This window comes from Pseudopodoces humilis, chromosome 10 (genome assembly GCF_049639895.1).
Source record: "Pseudopodoces humilis isolate 2021_Gansu_Grassland_sample_001 chromosome 10, ASM4963989v1, whole genome shotgun sequence".
NCBI classification, from domain to species: domain Eukaryota; kingdom Metazoa; phylum Chordata; class Aves; order Passeriformes; family Paridae; genus Pseudopodoces; species Pseudopodoces humilis.
Genome location: NC_142209.1, coordinates 31,636,634 through 31,659,284, shown reverse-complemented (window position 1 = coordinate 31,659,284; position 22,651 = coordinate 31,636,634). Strand labels below are relative to the sequence as shown.

The 22,651-nt window shown below is 45.3% G+C and overlaps 1 protein-coding gene across 1 annotated transcript in view; it reads right to left on the bottom strand.

Annotated features, from left to right (window-relative positions):
• Positions 1-415: 415 nt before the first annotated feature.
• Positions 416-22,651, bottom strand: part of TNNI3K (TNNI3 interacting kinase) — a 28,186-nt gene continuing 5,950 nt past the window's right edge. The window contains exons 6-26 of the mRNA XM_088060088.1: positions 22,111-22,221; positions 18,502-18,600; positions 18,067-18,205; positions 16,031-16,175; positions 15,827-15,931; positions 15,174-15,268; positions 14,428-14,577; positions 13,234-13,320; positions 12,799-12,855; positions 11,707-11,799; positions 11,564-11,621; positions 11,255-11,449; positions 10,821-10,925; positions 6,923-6,975; positions 6,703-6,755; positions 6,047-6,179; positions 5,164-5,273; positions 3,548-3,607; positions 3,185-3,354; positions 2,001-2,080; positions 416-1,902 (exon numbers count right to left, since the gene is read on the bottom strand). Of these exons, the coding sequence (XP_087916214.1) occupies positions 1,832-1,902; positions 2,001-2,080; positions 3,185-3,354; positions 3,548-3,607; positions 5,164-5,273; positions 6,047-6,179; positions 6,703-6,755; positions 6,923-6,975; positions 10,821-10,925; positions 11,255-11,449; positions 11,564-11,621; positions 11,707-11,799; positions 12,799-12,855; positions 13,234-13,320; positions 14,428-14,577; positions 15,174-15,268; positions 15,827-15,931; positions 16,031-16,175; positions 18,067-18,205; positions 18,502-18,600; positions 22,111-22,221 (2,169 nt within the window). The 3' untranslated portion in view covers positions 416-1,831. The remainder of the gene's footprint in view (positions 1,903-2,000; positions 2,081-3,184; positions 3,355-3,547; positions 3,608-5,163; positions 5,274-6,046; positions 6,180-6,702; positions 6,756-6,922; positions 6,976-10,820; positions 10,926-11,254; positions 11,450-11,563; positions 11,622-11,706; positions 11,800-12,798; positions 12,856-13,233; positions 13,321-14,427; positions 14,578-15,173; positions 15,269-15,826; positions 15,932-16,030; positions 16,176-18,066; positions 18,206-18,501; positions 18,601-22,110; positions 22,222-22,651) is intronic.

The window sequence follows — 22,651 nt, the reverse complement described above, 5'->3', positions numbered from 1 at the left end:
CTGCCAGGCACTGGCAGGTCTCCAAAGCAGGGTAGGAGTTCTCTTAGCCTCTCATTCTTGGTAAATATTTCAGTGTGCCTGGGCTTCTCTGGGAACAGCGCAGGTTACCTGCACTCCCACAAGCTGCTTTGGAACATGACCTACTCATCTACATTTTTCAGAGTTTTTGTTTGTTTTACTAACTGATCACTCCTATGAAACACATTTTCCCCCTGAGCCTGATTTTTTTCTATGGAGAGCAATTAACTAAGACATTGTTTCCTTCAAGGAACTAGTAATTTTAATTAGAATTAAAATTATTTGCAAGCACTAGTCTTTGTAAAGAGCTTTTAAACTAAGAAAGTTTTGCATTCTGATATTTTCTTTTGGTTGTTTCCATGTGCTCCCCTCTGACATGTTCTGAGAAGGTGCTCAGGAATGACACCCACAGCTCAGGTATCAGTGAGTACACAGAAGTATTAATGCACATGAAGCCTGCTTCCTTGCTCCACTTTTGTTTCTCTAATCCAGTTTATTTTCTGGTTTTCAGGCCCAGTCACTAAATGCAGTCACGGTATGGTTACTTTAAGCAAGGGAAGAAGATAGAATGCAGAAAATTCTGCATTCCTGTTGAAAAAGAATCAGTGCTGGAATTGATTCTTCAGATATGAAAATGGATCCTTTCTGTACCATTGGTGTTTCTGGCCAAGGCAAAGATCAAGGAAGGAGACCTAATCTCTGTCCACCCTCTTTCATCAGCCTGTTCCCTGCTAGTGCTTCTGTGGCTCGGCCACGTGGAGCAGATCATCATCTGGCCAATTAGAGTCAGGCAGGCAATTTTCATCAGCATCCCAGATGCAGCTTCTCCCTTCTGCTCTGCCCCCCTTCCCTCACAGCATGCAAACTGCCAGCCTTGCTTGTACTTGTAGAAAGAACACAACACATTTCCTCCAGCTGTAGACAAATCTGGATGTTGCTTTGTTGTGGTTTGCTGGAGCTTTATAATTCCTCTTGCTCAGCCCCTTCCATGGGAATCTTGAGACTTCTTGGGCCAGGAGATTGCAGACAGGGACCAGCTGGTCTCCTTGTGAGCCCCATCCCAGGCTTTCCTGTGTATTGATTCTGACAGTTCTATTGTCCCAGCAGCTGCTGCTGTAAATGGAACTGCACTCGAGACACGAGCCCAGTGGAGCAGTGGTGACCACGGGCTGGTACCAGGGGCAGTGGTGGGAGAGCTGGAACAGAGCTCTAACAGTTTCTCCCCATTCAACTTTGCAGCAAGGGAAATAACAAATGGAAAATGACCTCAAAGCTTTCTACGGTGAAATCTTCCCTGTTTTTATTACTTCAGCACTACTGAAGTAATGGCAGGCGTGTCAGAAGCACTGTCAGAGCTCACCATGCATACTTCATGTCTGTCACACTGCTTGAGGCCTCACTGCAGATCTGCTTCAGGGATCATGGCTGTAGAAACACAACATCCCCAGTAACATCACTGCCAGCACTGGGAAATACTGATTCTGCTCAGCCAGGAAGGCAGCTCTGCCTTGGCCACACTTACACTATTAAAGGTAAATTTTGTTCATTTGAAAAAAGACCCCAGAAAATAATAGCATGATTAACTCTGTAATTGCTAGAGGAAGAGTTCAACTTCTGCTGCCCTGCCTCTATTCCCTCTTTTAATGGTCAGAGTTGCTGCTGCAGGGCACGGGGTGGTCAGCCGAGGGAGATGCAAAAGCAGAATGCAGGACAGGGACATTTGTCATCAGCAGTAAAGCTGTTGAGTCCAGGGGTGTCAGGGGGACACTCAGGGTTGTGGGTGAGGTGGATGGCCGGGCTGGGGCAGGGTCCCTCAGCCGCTGTCCTCCACGCTGCCGCCGCAGGAGTGGAACCTCATGGTGCTCAGGGGGTCCGACACGTACCCTGCAGGAGCAGAGGGAGGGTCAGTGCAGCTGGCACAGGGCGCCCCGTGGGGCCAGCACAGCCCAGGCCAGTGCCCCGTGAGCTCTGCAGTAGCTCACCGTTCTTGTCCACGGGTGGGTACTGGAAGCTCCTTCTCACGTCATCCAGAGACAGGCCCTGAGAAGGGGGGTGCCCAGTGCTGCAATTTAAACGGGAGGTGTCAGTTTAGGTAAGACTGATGATGGCACATCCCCAGACCACGAGAACTTTTTTCCCAGGGTAGAAGGAAAGAACAGCACCATGAGACATCAGCCTGGGGCCCGACCACAGCAGTTCAGTAAACAAAAAGCAAGAGTCTGTCATGAAGTGAGAGCATGAACCCCAGGCACTCAGTTACCCTTCCCAGAGTAACTGCCCTCGAATACCCCATTTGGGGCTTCACAACTGTCTCTGAATTGCCATCTTGGAAACAATTCCAGGCATCAATCCAGGGTCATTGATGTATTCTATGTGTCCCTGCTAAAAGGTTCTTGCAAATATATTTCTCAGGCAAGGAAGATTGTGGAATTATCTTCCAGTCATGGACCAAACCTACTGTCCTGCCAACATGTGGTTCATCCCTGATCTTAAGAGATGAGAGTTGCTATGTTTGCCCTTGAAATCAGTTCTCCCAGTGGTAGGGTATAATACCTCAGGCATTTACTTAACGGTACAATAATACAGAACCCACGTGTGTCCCTGCCTTAAAAAACACCAAATGCCATTGTGCAGCCATGAAATGAGTGATACCCAGCTTTTAGGATGTGCCCCGGTAGGAACAGTCCCATCAGTGCTGACTCCCACTACCCTCTATGAGGCTCTTCCTACGTAGTTGTCTCCTGTCTCTGTACCTGCCGGAAGGCTCTGGATTCTGTCTGTCTGTCTGTCTGTCCATCTGTCCCTTTACTTCTCAGCAAGGCCACTTTCACCTTCCCCCGCTGCCCTCCCAGTGGCAGGCTGGGCTGTGTGACGGACACAGGCTCTGTCCTGGTCCTGCCCTGGCAGCTGCCAGCAGCACAGGCAGGTCAGGGAGCTGTGCCAGCCCTGCCTCTGGCCCTGTGGCTGTACGTACCCCTGGCTCCAGGCAGGTCAGGGGGCTGTGCCAGCCCTGCCTCTGGCCCTGTGGCTGTACGTACCCCTGGCTCCAGGCAGGTCAGGGAGCTGTGCCAGCCCTGCCTCTGGCCCTGTGGCTGTACGTACCCCTGGCTCCAGGCAGGTCAGGGGGCTGTGCCAGCCCTGCCTCTGGCCCTGTGGCTGTACGTACCCCTGGCTCCAGGCAGCGCTCGCCCGTGTGTTCACCGCGTACTCCAGCTCGAAGCGGGTGCGCAGGGCGGCCACGTGGCTGCGGCCAGGGCCACCACGGGCCACCAGGCAGTCCGAGGAGGAGGAGGGAGACAGGGACCCGCTGCTGTTGCTGGAGGCTGGAGACATTAACTGGATTAAAAAAAAAAAAAATAAAAAATAAAGGTACCATTATGGCGTTTTTACAAGTCCTTTCTCATCTCTCTCTCGTAAGTCATATCCCACTTTCCCTTTTCCAAAGCCACCGCTGTCCCCAGCTGCTGCCACTGTCCCTGTTCCCACCTGCGGTCACACAGAGCTCCCCCACTGGGAGCCGGCTCCTCACCTCAATATTGCACAGACACTCCTCCAACTTTGTGACAACTTCTGAAAACTCTGGTCTCCCCTGTGAACACAACAGGAAAACCAGAGCTGAGTTAAAAATGGAAGGGGACGGAGCTGATGTGATTAGATTGACACACAGGGAAGGGCTGAGCCACAGTCCCCATCATTTCCCCTCTCTGAATTTCATGGCATAGCTGTCAGTCTGTTCGGGAAGCTGATGAATGTTTCAAGTTCAATGCTGAGCTACAACATGAAGTGGTGTGTGCATATGAACTTTAACTGCAATTAATCTCTTTTTCTGTAACAATTAGATTTGAGCTAATGATGACTAGATCACAAAAATACTATTGATAAATTATTGGCTCTGCTCTTTAGGCTGACTTTCTCTTTGCCTATGAACAGGACTTCAGACCCAGCAACAGCAGTGACGAGCAGTGGACGAGTTCCTGGCCAAGCTGCCCTGTGTGGCCATCCTCCTCCCTCCCTTGTCCATGAGAGTTGCACTTAATGAAACTAAATGTTTACTTCTTTACAGAGCTCAGCCCTAGGCCTTATGGCAAATTCTCTGGATCTAATTAAAGCTCACAAATCCAATTAGCCAATGAAAGAGGCTTCTCAGGAGATGCTCCTAATCTTCTAATCACCAGTTTGCCTTTGGAAACAGCTGCTGTCAAAAGTTTCTGGGAAACAGATGTTCAAGTACCTGATAAATAGAAATAGGGACATGGCACATGGGAACTAGTTTTCAGCCGTGATGAGCCTTGAATGAAATTAAAGACAAATAAAATTATATATTTTCTAATTTGGAGGAATTTCATGGCCATCCAGAAAAATCCCTACAAGTATATTCCATTTTCTGCCTTTTTTTTCTTTAAACTGAGCAGCCCTTGTGGAGAATTTTGACCTGTGAACACTCTTTGAGCCCCAAAACTCACCATTTTTCCATAACAAATGGCAGCAAAACACTTTTAGTAAAGCAAAATAGAGCCTAATAAAGAACAGTAGGAAAAACCTTTCAATAAAGATAATTTTGACAAGTTTTTGCTCACATCTTGTGCAAAGTTCTGGCCATCCACAGGCTGATTAAGCCATAAATTGTTTTATAGTTCTGTCCTGAAGCTCTAAAACACTGGCAAGATGAAGTGACATTGGAGTCACACTGATGGGTAACAAACTGCACTGGGACTCTGAAAAGATGGTTTTTCCTTACAGGGGCTGAGTGCCTGTGGGTATGCTGACAGGACACAGGAACTGCACCCATCTCAGCACTTGCTTAAATCAGCACTTTAATAGGACACCTTATTAAGAAATTTAAAATGAATGCGTGTTACATGCTGTCATTAGTCATTCCTTACAAAAATCTGAGGGCAGCAAGGAATCTTCTGCTCATTCTGTAACAGCTCAAGTCATAATCAAGCATTATGTTATTAATTAAGTTTTGTTGAAAGGCTAAATGTTAATTTACTTTCCTCTCAATTCACCAACTCTCCTGTATTTCCTGACACAGCCCATTATCTGCCTGGGGGCGTTCTGCAGTGACCCTTCTCACAGAAACTGTGATTTTGGGGGCATCAGCCAGAGCAATGTGCCCATCTTCCCTCTGCTGGGGGCACTCACCTCAGGACAGGCATTCCAGCCTCTCATCAGCAAGGCAGAGATGGGCTTGGGGATGGAGTAGCCGATGGGAGGGCGGATATGGTGATATGCCATGTCAGCCGCCGCTGCCGCTGCACGGGACAGCCAGAGACACCGTGAGAATCCAGTCACACCAGCCCCAGGAACACCCCTGCCAGCCCTGAGACACCATCAGCAAACAGTCACACCAGCCCCAGGAACACCCCTGCCAGCCCTGAGACACCATCAGCAAACAGTCACATCAATCCCAGGAACACCCCTGCCAGCCCTGAGACCCCCAGCAGGTATGGAAAGCCACTGCTGAGCGATCCAACCAACGAATAAAGGAGGATGGATGGAGGCTGGAGGTGAAAGGAGGTGTTTCCCATCAGACCAAGAGCAGACTGAGATGCCCATCACCATGGCCACCTCTGGTCCCAGGTCACACAGCAATGAGGGGCTGAAGCTGATCTCCTTACCCATGGCTGGCTCTGACCATGTCCTGCAGTGCTCATGACCTCTAACAACTCCTGTCAGACATCCAGGGGTCAGAATCTCAGGAGTGCAAAGTGCAGCCCTGGAAATGTTCCTCTGCTGTTATACACCCCCTGTGTCCCCTGCTTTGGGGATGCTGTCCTGAGGCACACCAAGGAGATGCACCAAGGAATGGCTTTGCAATCCCAACAATCATGTCAGAGGCAGACCCTGCAGTCAGAGTGTCCTGCTCCTAGTCCTAGACCTAGACAGGAGAGTTCTGTGCTTTTCACCAAATGCAGTATCTTAGCACTTAATAACACACTTCATTGAGATACTGGTTAAAATTACACAGTCTAGCTACATCTCGAGTTTAGAGAAATTTAAAATATGAATTCATTGAGCATGTTACCTGGTTTCAGGTGAGCAAATGGAATTTCCCCTGTTAACAGCTCCCAGAGGCACAAAGCGTAGCTGAAGACATCAGCTTTGATGGTGTACCTTGTGCACTGTGTGAACACCTCAGGGGCCATCCAGCGCAGGTTCTGGGCACCAGGAAACAGCAATCACACGTTACCAGTGTTTGCTTCCTCACACAAGCACCTATTCCTGTATTTGTATGGTTGTTTTCCTTTGTTTCCTGCCTCCATCACTCCATAAAATAATTGGTAATCTGCTAGGGAAAACTTTCACCTGGCTTGCAAGATCTAGCCAGCATGCTCCTGTGCATGATACGTAACTGCATTAGCTTGGTTAGAAAAAGGAACCACCTCCCAACAGCATGTGAGTGGAGTGGATTAAAGTTAACTTTTTAGTAAGGAATTGGAGCAACAGAGCTCCAAAGACAGCCTTACAAAGCATTGTTTTCTGCTGCAGATGTTAAATATTCCCTCATCTCTGCTATTAAAGATGGAGGAAAAAAATAAAACCAAGACAGAGAAACACTAGATAGAGATTAAATATTACACCAGTCCATCTTTTCCAACGTATTTCCAATGTCTTCTTCTCCTAAACCGTGTTTGCCTGTATGTTTGATATTAATTATGTGGAACAAAACAAGAAACAAACCCCAGGTTGTTTTGTCATGTTGTCTTCATCCAGGGATTGCAGAAATCGAGATTCTGAAACAGAGCAAGAAAAAGAATTACTCTCAGGCCAATAGAGACACACACCTTATTATGCAAAAGTCCTACCTTATGTACAGTTCCACAGAACCCTCTCAGTAAGCACATGTTGAGTTTTAGAGAATTTTGGGTTAATTGATAAGTGTTTCATAGAAACTCCTTACCTCCAAAATCAGCAACTACTGCATGACCATCCTCATACAGGAGAATATTGTGACTAGGGAAAAAAAACAACTGTAGGTAATTGTTTGATAGTGTCTTAAAGATGGTGAACAAGTTTTTGGGTCATAGTTAAACATTTGAGTTCAAATCACCTCCTTGGGTAGGTAAATGTCTATAAGTACATCTCATATTTATTGTTAGAAAGTGCACATTACCCCAGAGAGGACAAACCAACCTTTGACTGATTTGCACGCAACGAATACAGAGAGAGACTTTTAGAAACTGGCAACAAAAACAAAAACACCGGGCTTCAAACAAAATGCACACTTGGAGAAAGACCCACAAGATGCTTTGGCAAGGTCACAAGCTTCCAGTACTTCTGGAGATAAAGGTTTCCCTGACCCAGTCACTACACCTTCACTCCACAGGGCTTGGGAAGGGCTGAGCAAATCACAGCACAGAAGTGCAGCAAAGTGGACACAACAATGTCCTCAGGATATTTGTCAAAGGCTGGCTGAGCTGAAAATTCAGAAGAGGGAAAAGTGTATGAAAAACAGAAATTAAAAAGTTGGCAAGAGTTTACATGAGAAGGGAAAATGGAAGTAATATTGATGGTCTCAACAGAAAGTACAACATGCTCATATTAGACCTGCAGATACAAACAAGAACAGTCAAGTGAGGAACACAAATTTTACCTCGTAACAGTCTTAGGACAGAAAAAAATCTAAGCTCTCCCAAGCAGGACTCCCACAAATCACTGTCTTCAAGATTTCCATCTTCACCTAAACCCAACCCTTGGGATGATAAATTTAATCATAAAAATGTAACCATGACTCTCTTGATTTATATTGGATTTGATTTTAGCTCTCATATGTACTTTCCATCAAAATATTGACATGATTTTAGTATGACATGTGGAATTGTTTTGAGACCCCCACCATATGCCAGATGAAAACAGGAATCAAACACAAGGCTGAACTAGAGCGACTCTTGAAGGCTGTGCCCCAGGGTGGGTGTAGGTAAGCAAGGCACACAAAGCTACAGACTTTGCTCAGATCTGGCCTCTGTCAGTAAGGACAAAAATTACCACCATGTCTCAAAGTGAATAAACTGCACTGAGCCCTAACTTCAACTTCAATATATTCCAGGATTGTGTAAACTTGAATAAATCCAACTTGACAAATCAAGACATAATCAAGACCTAGGCTGACAGTTTTTGTGGAGAAGCAGAGAAATCAATTGAAATTCTCTTTCTCCTCATGGCACACATTTCACAGAATCACAGAATCTCTGAGACTGGAAAAGAAGTCTCCCATACCTCCAAGATCATGGAGTCCAACCTGTGACCAATCCCCACCTTGTCCTCAGCCCAGAGCACTGAGTGCCATGTCCAGTTATTCCTTGGACACCTCCAAGGATGGGGAGTCCACCACCACCCTGGGCAACATCTTCCAAAGCTTGATCACTGTTTCAGTGCTGAAATTCTCCCTGATGCTCAACTTGAACCTCCCCTGGCCCAAGATCAGACAAACACTGCTGGAATGCTCATCTTGGTGCTGAGTGCATTGATGGGCATATCTGAGAGCAGGAAGCAGGCTCTGGGAGGGTTTTGTCAGTCTGGTACCTCCAGGGAACACTACAGTTACTGATTTTTCTTTTTTAAAGTAAAAAAAATACACCCTACAGAAATAAGGCTTGGAAGATGCATCTTAAAAATGCTGTTATTGCCTCAGTGGCACTTGAAAATTTGAAAATCTCAGATGAAACAGGTACTCTTAAGCTTATTTTCAGACATACGGCAAGAAAAATCCAAGCTGAACTGAGCTGGCAGAAGACTAATACTGATTCAGCAGAATCAGAAATTAATTCTCTTCTGTAAAGGTCACACAGGGATTGCAGTGGTGAGAGCAGGCATTGTTCTTTCCATGAAACCATGGAAGGAAGGAAACAAGGTAAGAACGAGGAGTGTGCAATCATCCTGGCTTTGTGAAAGGACATGGTTCTGGGGTCTGCCAGGCATGGAGGCTTCCCTCTCCCATGGCAAATGACAGGCTCAGCATGTCCCTTTCCCAGGGATTCGGGCCATTAAAAGATCCTTCTGCCTTTAACATGCTGTGGGTGTAATGAAAAGCAACGGATATTTTAAGATTTCAAAAGGGATATTTCAACAAAGAGGAGTTGCAGACTCCATCCCCATTACCAGCAGGCTGCCATCCTCTCTTTCATCTCCCTCATCAAGCAGCTCTCAGAAGTGTTCACAGACAGTTAGAGTCATCAAAAGCAGGTCAGTCACTCAAAGGCTTCCTCCAGCCACGTTCAGCTGTTATGGCTTCAATTAAATGGATACTGAAATGGTCTCTCTTTTATTGCAGTGCTATAATCAGTGTGGCTGCCGTCCCTCACCGTGGTGTAAGTAGTAATAAGTTGATGCATGTCACCATTTCTGATGGCTGTCAGAAGTGAAAAGCAACATAAAACTCCCAATTATTCTTCAAATGGAAGGATAACCCCTTTTCCAGGGTAAAGGCACGAAAGATTAATTTTCTTCTCTATTCTGTCAAGCTGTATTGCAGGTTTATTTAATGCATTATGTGCAGTGCATTAGATTTCAGAACTCACAGAAGTGGTTATGAGCTATGTGAAAATTTAAGGTAAAAATATGAGGCTCCTGTGAAGCCACTGGCCAAACTTAACACAGAATTTCACTCTTAGTCTTTCTCTTAAGCTGTTGCAAAGATTTTCATCTGGTAATTGTGCCTGTGGGTTGGCTGGGACTCCTGCTGCAAACACGACTCCTGCTCTCGCACTAAACTGTCAGGAGTTGAGCTCTCAGCAGCACACATCAATGGCACCAACAACCCCAGAGCACATTATTTCTGACCCTCACAAATCCCATCTGGGTGAGTTCTGTGGCGCTTTCCAGCTCTCTAGGAAGATACTGGTTTGGGTTTTCTTTTGTGGAAATCATTATTTAAAATCCTTAAGTGCAGAACTGTTCTTCTAAGAGCCACCAAGGCGTGGAGCTGCACTGTGAGGTCTGTCCTGGCTCCCCTGGAGCAGCTCTGCAGCTGCAGAGTCAGGCATGGGGCTCCTGGCTCGTGCCACTGCCTCAGAAGCAAGGCTCTCCCCTGGAACCACACAGGTTTGTGGCCTGGAAGGGTGGGCAGGGATGCAGGGGTGTGAAGGAGGCTCAGAGGAGGGTGGAGGATGCCATTGCAGCGTGCCTGCTGCTCTGGAGGGCTGGCAGAGCTAAAGGACCATGTTTTGGCTTTAGCAAAAGGATCATTTTCATCCCCAGTCCTGCAATCAGTGCAGCTCAGGTACTTCATCCCCCGTGACTGAAACATGCACAAGCCTGTTTCCATGGCTAGAACACAAGGAACAGGCTTTTCCCTGCAGACACCAAAGACTCAGTGCTCCCACAGGGACACCACCAAAGCGAGGGATGAGTGCCCAGTCCCGTGCAAGATCTCAGCTCCCAGAGGGGAGCAATCAAAGCTGCTGTTAGCTGCAACAAACCAGCCAAGCAAACCCAGGAACAGGCAAACTCAGTGACTATGGGGAAATATTTACAGTAAAAGAGACAAAGCAAAGGGGCAGAGATGAAGTGATGAGGGAATGTGACCAAGTGCCCTTTGACAGCAGGTGTTAGGCTGAAACTGAGCCTCAGAAAACAGATTTAGAAAAACAAATGCGTGCATGAAAACACTGTCAGTGACTGCAGCCTTCAAGGTCAATCACAGTTCAGCAATTGTGACTTGTAGGGGTTTGTATAAAACCTCTGAGATTATTTTCAGTTGAGTGCTAATGAGATCCTGAGGTTGCAGGAGCCTACAGGGTGTCCCTGTGGCTCTGAGCTTTCATGTTCCCTAAATTTTTTAGTTAAAGACAGAAACTGACCTGTTCAAATCCCGATGTATGATGGGCTGTGTGAGATTGTGGAGGTACTCCATGCCTTTGGCCACATCTACAGCAATGATTAATTTAGACTGCAGATCAAGAATTCTGTATTTTGTAAAAAAATAAAAGCTTACTTGAAGTTAATAGACAGTTGAAAATTATTATCTGTAAATCATAGAAAGTTTAAAATTATTTTACATACAAAATGTTATATAATCTATGTAAAGCAAATCTATATACTGTAAAATAATGACAGTAACAACTTTGTGATCACTTATCAGTTTACCTTGTACACCCAATAAACTGGACCAAAGCTCAGTATTTTCTAGTGCGTTCCTTGCTCTGTTTTATGCTGAAATGAATATTTCCATCAGCACAGATTCCCTGCTCCTCCACATTCTGTGAGCAGGCCCGCTGGTGGCGGAGGGCAGTACCTCTTCTGCTCGTGGAGCAGGGAGAAGAGCGATCCCCCGGAGATGTACTGGGTGACAATGGCAAACTGGCTGGGGTCGTCCAGGCAGGCTCCCACAAACTGGATGACACAGGGATGGTTCAGCTGGCAGAGGATGGAAACCTCACGGCAGAACATGTCCACATCAGACTTGGAGCAGTAGGTGTTGGCTCGGTAACTTACAATTGACGTGAGAGGGAGCAGAGGGCAAAGGTATCATAAAATAAGGGATTTTGAAATACTTCAAACCAGGTCAGTGACCAAGAGGAGTGGAAAAGCCTGACAAACTTACCGTTTGATGGCAACAATTTTATTTCTACATCGTCCCTTATAGACTTTTCCAAAAGACCCTAAAATGGTTTAAAATGAATAAGCTCAGCTATGTTTGTTATGAACATCAAACTTTTCAAGTGAATGCACTCTCACTTGTGATACCTGAGCCGATGATCTCATGGAACTCTATCTCGGAGAGCTGGAGGTGGAAGTGGGAAGGCAAACCAGCCCGGAGGAGGAGGACATCAGCCTTTTCTGCAAGAGAAACACCCACCCCCTTTGTAAAACACGGGCAAGGGGAGGACTGAGCAGAAAAGCACTGAACTTGAGAATTCTTGCACTGGGAAAACTGATTTATCCCAGCAAAATGACTGCAAATCCTGCTCCCTGCTGCAGCACACCCCAGGGACAGACACACCCTACAAGCCTTGGGCACTCCTGGCTTTGGCACCTGTCAGCCACGAGCACTGTCCCACATTCCCACACTCTGCCTGTACCATGGGACAGCAGCACAGAATTCCTTACATGGAGAATGAATTCCCTTTTTCTGTGTAGCTCATTGCTGGGGATGCTATTCCAGAGCCACCTGACTTGTTGACACGTGGAATTTAAACTTTGCAACTAAATTTAGTTGTCAAATGTCTCCATCTTGTTTATCTTTTTAGTTTATTACTATAAAGTTCATCAGAATATTTCAAAACAGAGCATTTTGATGCTGCTATGTGAAGGAGGTAAGGATTTGATTATATCCAGAGTGAACATTTAAAGTGGAAAACTGAAAGTACCACAAAAAAAAATAAATAGAGGAAATATCTTAAAATAACCTTAAAATATTTATCTGAATGTTTCAGCCGCATTTGTTTCAAAGTAAAATTATTTTTGGACAGAATTTTTCTTATAAGGATAATTCAGGCATTTCACAGTGTGATTTAAATGGTATTTATTTCCATTCATGAAGAATGGAAATAAATTTTTGAGTATTTCATGAGTACTATTTCACATCACAGCCTCTTCTCAAAGAAATAAAGAGAAATATAAATATTTTTTTAAAGTGAATGAAAACAAGGCAGATACAGGAATTGTCATTATATTGGGGAACAAAGCTAAGTATATTGTTTCCTAAAATCATCCCAGGGAAATGGAACAATGTACCATAAAAAGTCCAGGAATAATGAATCCTGTGTAGGATGCTCAGGCTGACAAACACATTGGATAAAAGGACCACAAAAGTTCACGTTCTCCCATTTCAAATACCTTTTGTCATGCTTTTAATCTTCCCTAGAGGGGATGGCACTGACACATAGGAACCATCTGAAATAAAGAACAGAGTGGAATTATGGAGTTCAACAACAACAAAGTGCTGGTGCTGATAAATTCCCGAGTCAATGATGCCAGAAAGAACTAATAATAAAGGGTGGGAATTCAGATAAACACACCAACACATCTGGTGGGAGCTGGTGTGGGCTGGGACACAGCTCATTTTCTTCACTGAACCAGGCAGGGCAGACTGGGATGCTGTGTGACTGCAGCCTCGGGAGGAATCTGTGAAATGGTGAGTCCCATGACAATGATTTTATTTGTGCTGGACAGGACTGACTGCTCTCTGCTCTCTGACATGGGTGGAGCACTTCCAGAGATTTCAGCAGTCTGATTTGGATCAGGCCCTTTCAATAAAATGAGTGCTCATACCTCCTCCAGGCTGGGAGTATTCATTGCAGGGGGATTCATCCTGAGGTCTCTTGTAATGCTTCAGGAGGGTCACAATTGCATCATGGCCTAGGAAAGAAAGAGGAAATACAGGGATTTACAGGCAACTCAAAAGACTTTTTTTTAAAAAAATTAATTTATACAAAATCAGGGGATTTTTAAAAAAAACATAAAACATGCCTACAAAATATGCAAAGACATGGTGATGCTAATCTAAACCTACTGTGATTCTTAATTGTAGAAATACGGGAAATTTCTGCCAGTAGAAACAAGCATGTTCCTTTGTCGAGTCCACCTATTCCTAAAATGCAAGATACGGCAAAGGAAAACTCTGCTGCAGAAATCCTGCAGCAATGGATGTTGACAATAGTCCTCAGTGGACCTGACAAGGAAAACCAGTGCCTGTAAACATTCTTTTTGTAGTCCTAACCCAGAGAGATTTGTACACCCATTGCTGCAGATGGAATCTACACCTGCCCCTTGCGAGGCACCAGCTGGCACTGGGGCCACCTGCTCAGGGTTTGATGCACAGAACTCTGCCTGGCAGCATTTAAAATTCTTTCCTAAACCTTTCCAAAATGAGTTTTCCCTCAAATAATTTCTTATGTATATTTTTCCAATAATCAGGTTTTGAAAAGCCTTGCAAACTAAGCTTTAATATATTGCAGTCATTCTCACAATAAAAGGCACTGCAGGGAAATGTCCCAGAAGCCACAGACTCAGAAACAAGATGGGAGCTGCTACCTGGCTGTACATGCAGGACAGTGCAACAGGAACCATGGAAGATGCCTCACTTTGATCCATATTTGGAGGAATTCAAGATTACTGAATGATTCATTGTTCCCCACAATGTTCAGCAATAAAATGAGAACTCATGTGCATGCCAGAGGAGGAAGAGCCCTTGCTGCACAGGCTGTGTGTCTCCTGTTGAGCAGCACAGAAACACTCCTCTTGAGTTTGTGCTGGATTAAACTGATGTTTAACAGAGATCTGAAATGAAAAATTGAAGGGCTGGGGCCTATAACCCCTTGTGCCATTCCCTGGGGAGCAGATGGTGGGGGCTCTGTCTGCAGGCATTGGCAGGTTATTCTGCAGCATTATCTCCTTCCCATGCTGCCCTCTCCTTCCTGCACAACTTCTGTGCCTTTTGTAGCAGAAACCAGAAAACTGAAATACCTTTCTCATAAGCCCACATCAAACAGGTCTGCTCATCCTTTTCTCCACTGGACCTGCTGGGATCACAAGCTACAAGGTTCATATCAGCTCCGTTATCCAGCAAGAACTGCACGAGGCGAATGTGGCCGTGGTAGCAAGCACAGTGCAATCCTGGAACATCAGAGAAGTGTGGGGAGCTGTCAGAACGTCACAACAGGACTGCAGCAACAACTGCAAAGTGCAAATCCATCTCCTCAGTAAATAAGTATGTTGTCAAAAAAATACCTGAGGCAAGAGGTGAAAATTAAACATTAGGGCTGCAAGAACCAATCCATTGCCTTTGCACAATGTGACACCACTTACTCTGCCACCTACAAACCGCATTTAACGATTCCGTATGTGACAAAAAGCAAGTGAAAACAAAGGCAGCTCTGTGTAGTGGGGACAGAAAGGTGTGCAGCCCCTCAGACACTGCATTCCTGAAGCCTATCTCTTTGCAGAATAATTTCTAATACTACTTAGAAGTCTCGGTATGGGAGGAACAGCTTACACCAGGTTTTGTTACTCATGTACACCCTAATGAGCCTGACACATCTTCACTGAAGTCTTATCACTTCTATGCCTCCTGTAAAAATATTTCAAAAAAGCTGTGCTGTGTCTGAAAGGTACTTGGGTGCTGGAATTACCCTGGAAATCCTGGTGGTGTATGGCTTCCCAATACTTTGGTGCTGGTATGTACCGTCATACAGTAAGTGTGATGATGTTACCTGTGTGCCCATCTCTCCCCTGATGATTGATGCCTACAACATTCTGGTCAAGAAGAAACTTGACAAGTTCTATGTTCTTTCCATAGGTGCAAGCACTGCAGAAGTAAAGGGGAGTGGTGAGTGCTATAGTCCATAAAAGAATTTGGGTAGCCAAAAATACACGAAGAATTACACAGAGATAAAAATATAGTAACAAAGGATCAATAGAAATGTGCAAATGCATGATTAATCCACCAGAGCACATTAATTTTTATTGCTTCAGAAACATTCTAATTATTGCTGAATCACCTAATTTTGCCCAGTTGTGCAAACAGTCTGTGTTGCAAAGTGCCTCTTAAACAGCCCTTTACATGCCAACCAAACCATGTTCTGCCTCCTGGTTCCTCATTCAGAGTACCTGGCTCCAGGTGGAACAAGCTCTGATCTCAGCTCCCAAACCGGACAAGGAGAGGAACCATTGTCCAAGCAGGTGCTGGTGAACCTGATTTTCACTGCCTGGTTCTGCCTCTCACTTCATGCCCTGTCATGCATCTCACGACACAAACTCACCCTCCCTGTGCAGCTCCCTGCTCGCCCTGTCCCTCACCTGGTGATACATTTGTCATTTTGGGTGTGTAAGTGGAAATGCTGGGAATGGCATTTGAACACCTCACCTGTGGAAAGCTGTTTCACTGAATATATTTTCTTTAGTGAGACTTTCTGTTCCCGAGAGCTGAATTATTTCCTTGACAACTTCAAACTTGCCATTGTAACAGGCACTGGGGAGGAAGCCAGTGCAGAGGTGTTAGCAAAGCCAGCCCTCCCACAGCCCCAGCCCCAGCCCCAGCCCTGCCCAGCAGCTGCCCCGGGGCACTCACAGGTGCAGAGGTGTGTCTCCATAGATATTCACCACGTGGGGCTGCACTTCAAAGCTGCTCTGCAGTAAGAACTTCACAATATCATGGTGCCCAAATCGAGAGCAGAAGTGCAGAGGCACATGGTCTTCGTTGTCCTGAGCATTCACTGCCGATCCACCCGGACAAAGACCACAGAAAGGATTTTGTACTTAGCACAGTGTGTCTGGGATTGTTTCGGATATTTAGTGGAATTTGATGTGTTGTGTCTATGCATTTTGAAAAGTCTTGGAAAAATATTGTTTAAAATTGAAATTTCTGTGATCTTTTGTGTATCAAACCCAGATTTCTCCGTGCCATCTGCAGTGCACTGTCAAGGTGATTTTCTGAACTTAGGGCATGGCTGCTTTCTTCCAGCTGCAAACTTACTGAGTCTTTTGACAAAGCTTTCCATGAAGGAATCATGAGTTATAAATGACCCTTAGAACAAGAAATTTTGAAGCAAAAGTAAGATAATAACAACACCAACAGAACTGGGAATGAATGTCCAGGCAGCACAGGACTGCTGGCATCTACCAGTAGCAGCAAATATTCCAAGGGCAGTTGCACAATGTGTCCCTCCTGGGGGATCCTTGAGCTGCAGACGGGAATGTTGGAGACTGCCAGGAGTTGTGGAGCACATCCATGCTCCATGCCATCCTGCCTAGGGGACAGGCATTTGCTGTGCTTTTGGGCTGACTAGTGAGTCACGTTATGTTAAAAGAAATAGTTCAAGTTTGTGACCCCAATTACTGGTATGCACTGAAAAGTGCCAGATTTATTCAGGTTCTTTCCCCAATTCCTTTCATTCCTGGGCACTAAAGACTTTTCCTCTGCTGCTGCATTTACAGCAAGTTTCAAAGTGTGCTACTTTAAGAGCAAAAGGCTTCCCGCTTCCAGTCCCCCTTTTCTTTTTTTTCTGTGCTGAAGATTCTGAGTTTAAAGAAAAGGACCTGAAATGGTGCCCTAGATTCTTTCCTTTTCTAATAAACTCTCTAACAGAGAGAAAACCTCCCACTGCCTTGTCATGATGAGAGAACATCTCTCTTTTCCCCCCTTTATTATAATTATATCAGGCACACACAGAGGCTGAAACACCCTGAGCTCTGAAAACTGCAAACAGCACAGACCTGGCCACGCTTCTTCCCTGCACGAGGAGGAGGTGTGACTGCAGGACTCTCAGAGAACATGCTAAATGGATCTACTGAAGAGCAGTACGTTTCCAAGCAGTGCAATATTACTTCCCAAAAAACATTTCTGTCTCTTACTCTGAGGATAAGCAATTAATTTTTAAATAATTTGAAATTTGCTCAGTATTTCTCAGAGTCACAGAATGGCCTGGGTTGGAAGGGACCCTGATCTTTAAGGTCTCTCCCTGTGGGCAGGGACAGCTCCCACTGTCCCAGGCTGCTCCCAGAGCCCAGCCTGGCCTTGGGCACTGCCAGGGATCCAGGGGCAGCCCCAGCTGCTCTGGGAATTCTATTCCAGGGCCTGCCCACCCTGCCTGGAAAGAATTTTTTCCTGGTGTTTAATCTAACCCTGCCCTCTGTCAGTGTGAAGCCATTCCCCTTGTCCTGGCACTCCCAGCCCTGGTAAATAGTGTCTCTCCATCTTTCTTTAAGGCTCCCTTCAGGTACAGGTAGGAATCTCTGCACTGATAATCACAACATGCCCAAAATGTGACCTCTAAATTACATTTGTGTGTCTGTGGGATGTGCCATCAGTAAGCAGGGGCACACCTGTGCCAGGTGTCACAGCAATGGAGGAGCACGGCTGGAGAATGGCACATCTGTGCCTTCAGTGTTGCTGAAACAGCAAAAGGAGAGGGAACAGAGGGGAAGAACCCAGCAGAACCAGCATATGCTAGCAAATAACTAGCATACTTAACCAAGGAAAACCCTCCAGCTGCTGTTTTCTTGTTTTGGTTGTCCAAAGGTGATACACAGACACACATACAAAGAAGCTAAGACTCTGTCTGGAAAACACAGTGTTAAAGATGATTTTTAAGTATCTTTTCTTACCATCAGCTTTGCTTCCCTCTTCCATCAAAAGCTTTGTGATGTTGAGAAAGCCTTTGGCAGCAGCCAGATGGAGAGGTCTGTCCCCAACCTCACCACTCGCATTCACATCGGCTCCAAACTTCAGTAAGAGGTGGGTTACCTAAATACTTAATTAAGGTTAATTAAAATATCACATGAAAATAAAACTTTGAGAAAACCAGATGCAATATTGCATTGGGTAATACTGTATGTGAGCACCTCTGTAAAGTTAAAACAGGGAGAAGAGACTCAATAGAAAACTCATTTTTAAGTTACATGTCTATAAAAACATTAAAATTCTCAAAAGCCAGTGCACATTCATTCTGAAGAACATTGTCTATGGTGAATGGAAGCAGACCTGTTTGTGTGAGTGTCCCTGGAGGCCCCAGGCCCCGAGCTGGGCTCTGCCCCAGTTACCTGCTGGTGGCCACAGTAGGCAGCGATGTGCAGCGGGGTGAAGAACACGGCGTCCTGCACGTTCACGTAGGCCCCGTGCTGCAGGAGAACATCCACAGCCTGCAAGGAAAGCAGCAGCACAGGCCAGATAGCAGCACTGTGTATCTATCTGCTCACCTGGCAAAACAGGACTTGGAAACCTCCTGCCTGCAGTTTAAAAAAAGTCCAACAGCCCCAAACGAACGAGTTATAAAGGTGCAGAGCTGTGTACAGCATGTAAAAGTGATCGACTTACAGTACTTGAACTGAACACTGAATGTCACTGATGCTTTATAAACGAGCCTGAAAATTGGTGTGCCACTAAAAAAACTGATTTAGGAAGTAAGAGGCACAAATGGCTGTCTGGATATTCTCAGAACAACCTTTAATTTTCTTTTAGCCATTACGAACAAAGAGCTGTAAACATATCAGAGTTTTTAAAAGTGAAAAAGTCACACAAAATGAAAGATCTTTTTAAATTCAAATGTGTGAAGGTAAATCTTCAAACATGGAAAGATTTCTTTGTGTTTCAGAAGATAAGAGCTCTTTGGCTTCAATAAATAACCCTAAGTGTTTTCTTTCACATTTCTACTTTTTTTGGTCCTTCAGGAGACCCATGTGTTCCTGCAAAGCCATGAACTCTCAAGAGTTCATGCTGCATAGCTGCCAAAATAGAATCCTGAATGAAGCCCACTCTGGGCTCTCACTGAAGCCTGAGGCTGCTTGTTTTCCTGAAGCACGAGGGAGTCTTTGGGCACATGAAGGGCTGGGGCTGGGCATTCCAGGAATTCTGTGTTCCAGTTTGATGGATGCAGAGTTTTGGATGCCATGATGAAGAAACTCTGGGCCATGAGTCAGCACAGCAGAGCGAAGAGCTGGGGCTGAAGGGCTAACAACCACGGGGCAGTGGCCAGCTCCTGCACGGAGCTGCTCACACCTGCAGGGTGCCAGCCAGTGCCAGCCCTCACCTGCACGAATGTCACCTGCTCTCTCGGCTGAGACCCCCCAAAATGTCAAACATGCAACAACAGGGACAGTCACTCCAGCCCATCCAACTTCTGAGTCCTCAGAACACAAACTCTTCCCCAGCAACATCAGTGTACAGCAATTGTTTCTTTACACAATTTCAATTGTTCTTTTTTCTTATGATGGCCTGAAGATATTTTCTGCACAAAGTCTGTGCCCTGGCATATGTAAATGTGTCCATTTCCCACCAGTTTGAACCATTTTTCTACGGCATCAGCTTTGGTTTCCCCCAGGGGCAGCACTGCAGAGCCAAGTCTGATCACTGCCACGAGTGGAGGCTCTGTAACCTCCCTGAACGCTCTCTGTGCTGTGTCACTCTCATTGTCACCCCCTCGCCCCCTTTGTACAGGCAGAATTTCCCTTGCTAAACTTCACGTGTGCTGACATCCTTTTGATGTGGATCCTTTTGCTGCCAATCTCAAAAAAGCATTTGTCTACAAAACTAAAATCCTAGGAAAGATCCCCTGAGATTTTGGAGAAGCTGCTGGCTCTTGTACCAGCTGAAGGACAGCTCAGCAACAGGCACTCATGGGATGGGTGGGAATATGCTCAGGCAGAAAAGAGTAAACTCAATTATTTAGTTAACACAACTGATTCCCTCCACAGTGTTTCCTGTTCTGGCCAATTTTCAATATCTTGGTGGACCAGAGGTGGAAACATAGAGCCAGCCAGGCAGGAATTTAATGGTTTGGTGGGTTTCAAATGATTAATTTAAGTCATTTTTCAGCAAACCACCATGATAAAACTGAAGTGGCAGCTGTTGTCTCTGAAAAGAGATGTTTGGGCCTGCACCTTTTACACTAATATGACTGGAATGTCTTTGGATCAGCCTGATTTTAATTTAGCCATGAACTGTGAGGCTGTAACACATTCAAGAATGTGATCATAACTCCAATTCTCCTTAAACCCTTTGGGAGCTGGAATTAAAAACTTAGATTCATCTAGAAGCTTTCAAAGTGGATCTTCAAGATGAAAAACCTGTGTTGAGTGATGTGGATCCATCCCTGGTGATGAACATAAAACTAGATGGGTTTTGACACATTTTCCGTGCTGCAGCAATGGCAGCCGTGCTTGCTGCTTTGTGATCTCCTGATAAATAGAATTTTGTGTGCTGTACTAAGCAAACTCCACTCAAGTGTAAATGATGAGAGGGGTACAGAGACAGGCTTGATAGTCTCTCAGACAAGATATCCTTCTAGGAAAGACAAAAGGAGACTTAGAAAGCACTGAAAGCTGTCATAGGCATCACAAGTAGGAGGCTATGCTGAAGGGATGTGCAAGGATAGAAATACTTCAGAAACTAAGGAGAAAAAAAAAAAAAAAGATTTTTATCCTCAGGAGACAGAGAGTGAGTGAAGAAGAAGTGTGTGACCCAGGGGACATTGCCAAGGTGCAGAGAAAGCAGCTGGGTGGTCAAAGGCAGCCAGCAGCACCCCAGAGGGCTCACAGTTCCCTGCAGAACAAGGGGAACGAATGCTTCCCTTCTCCTTGTACAAGCAAATGCTATTTCAAAACAATACTTTAAACAACTTGTACAATAGCCTTACTTCACAATTTTTCTTAAAATTCTCTTACAAAAGGTTTATTCAGAAGTTTTTTGAACAGTCAAGTCAATGACATTCACTTCACAATTAATGAAGCCACTCTGAAGGTTAGAAGGAGCCAACAAAAAAGCCCATGAGACAGACATAAGGACTTTGTGTTTTGGAAAAGGGCAAGGGATAAAAACTTGTCCATATAAGGGGGGCTGAAAAAATTATTCCGTGTTTCCATGAATATTAATGAAATTGTGGACAAAACAAGCTATTTAATCTGGTAGAGGAATTCTAAACTGACTGAAAATTCCACAACTATGTAAAGAAGGAAAGCAAGAGTTTGGACTACAAATCCTTGAATTCCAGAGCAGAAGATGAACCAAACGAGTTATGTTGAGTCCTGCTCCATTTATGGAGATGCTTCTGATACAGAGCTGATCATTCCCAGGGAAGAAATAAGGAACTTTTCAATACAACTAACAGTTTACTTCTTATTGAGTTAACAGATTCATCCGGGCAGGGCTGTGAGCACCTTAACTTGCCCACAACCTCAGCAGGAGCCCAGGACGGGGGAGCAACAGCAGGGCTGCCTTTGGCATTTACAGCAAAAGGCCCAGATATTTTAGGAATTACTTGAAACCCCGGAGTGCTCAAAGACCACTTTGTACTGTCCACAGACGAGACATTAAATACCTGAGAATGAGACCACCCCAGAGTCAGGGCTCAGGTTAACAGCTCCACCATCATTCTGCACACAACTATTAAAGTCAAAGAATCATCAAGGTTGGAAAAGACCTCCAAGACCTATCAAGTCCAACCTTTGATCTGTGTCCTTTGTGCATGTTTGTTCAGTGTAAAAATATATACACAGATGTGATTTTCCCAAAACACAGAAAAAAATTAAATAAAATTAATTAATAAAATCCAGCTTAACCAGTTCTGAATTTTGTTTTGAAAGACATCAAAGTAAAACAGAGTGACCTGCCAATACCACCCCCCACTGCAGTCCTGGGCAGTCAGAGTGTTGTACCTTGTGGTGGCCGGCAATGGTGGCGACGTGCAGGGCCGTCAGCGCCCCGTACCCGACCTGCTGGATGTCAGCCCCGCCGTGCAGCAGCGCCGTCAGCAGCTCCACGTCGTCCTGAAAGACAAGGATTTATCCAGGTCCTTCCTGGGACACGGCTGTCACAGCTGAAGGGAGCAGAGCCAGCCTGCGGGGCGCCAGGAGGGGCTGCGGGAAGCGCTGTCCCCGGCACCCCACAGCTCTCCTGTGCTACACCCAAGCCTGGGTGCTAAAAGAGTCTCCATCCTGATTTTATGGTGGCACTGGACAACTCCTCTATCTTGAGTTGCTTTGGATGTCTCCATCAGTAATTTCAAAGCAATATCCTGCCCCGTGGGTGACACCACAGAAGTGCATGGGCTCTTTCTGGGGCGTTTTCCTATGCACCACAAATGTGAAACACCTATTTTCACCAGAAATAATGACTAGAGAGCTCATCTAGACAGTTTGCACTGATCAGTTGCTCAGTTCTGGTTTCCTATCAGAATTCTATTTATTCTATTTAAAA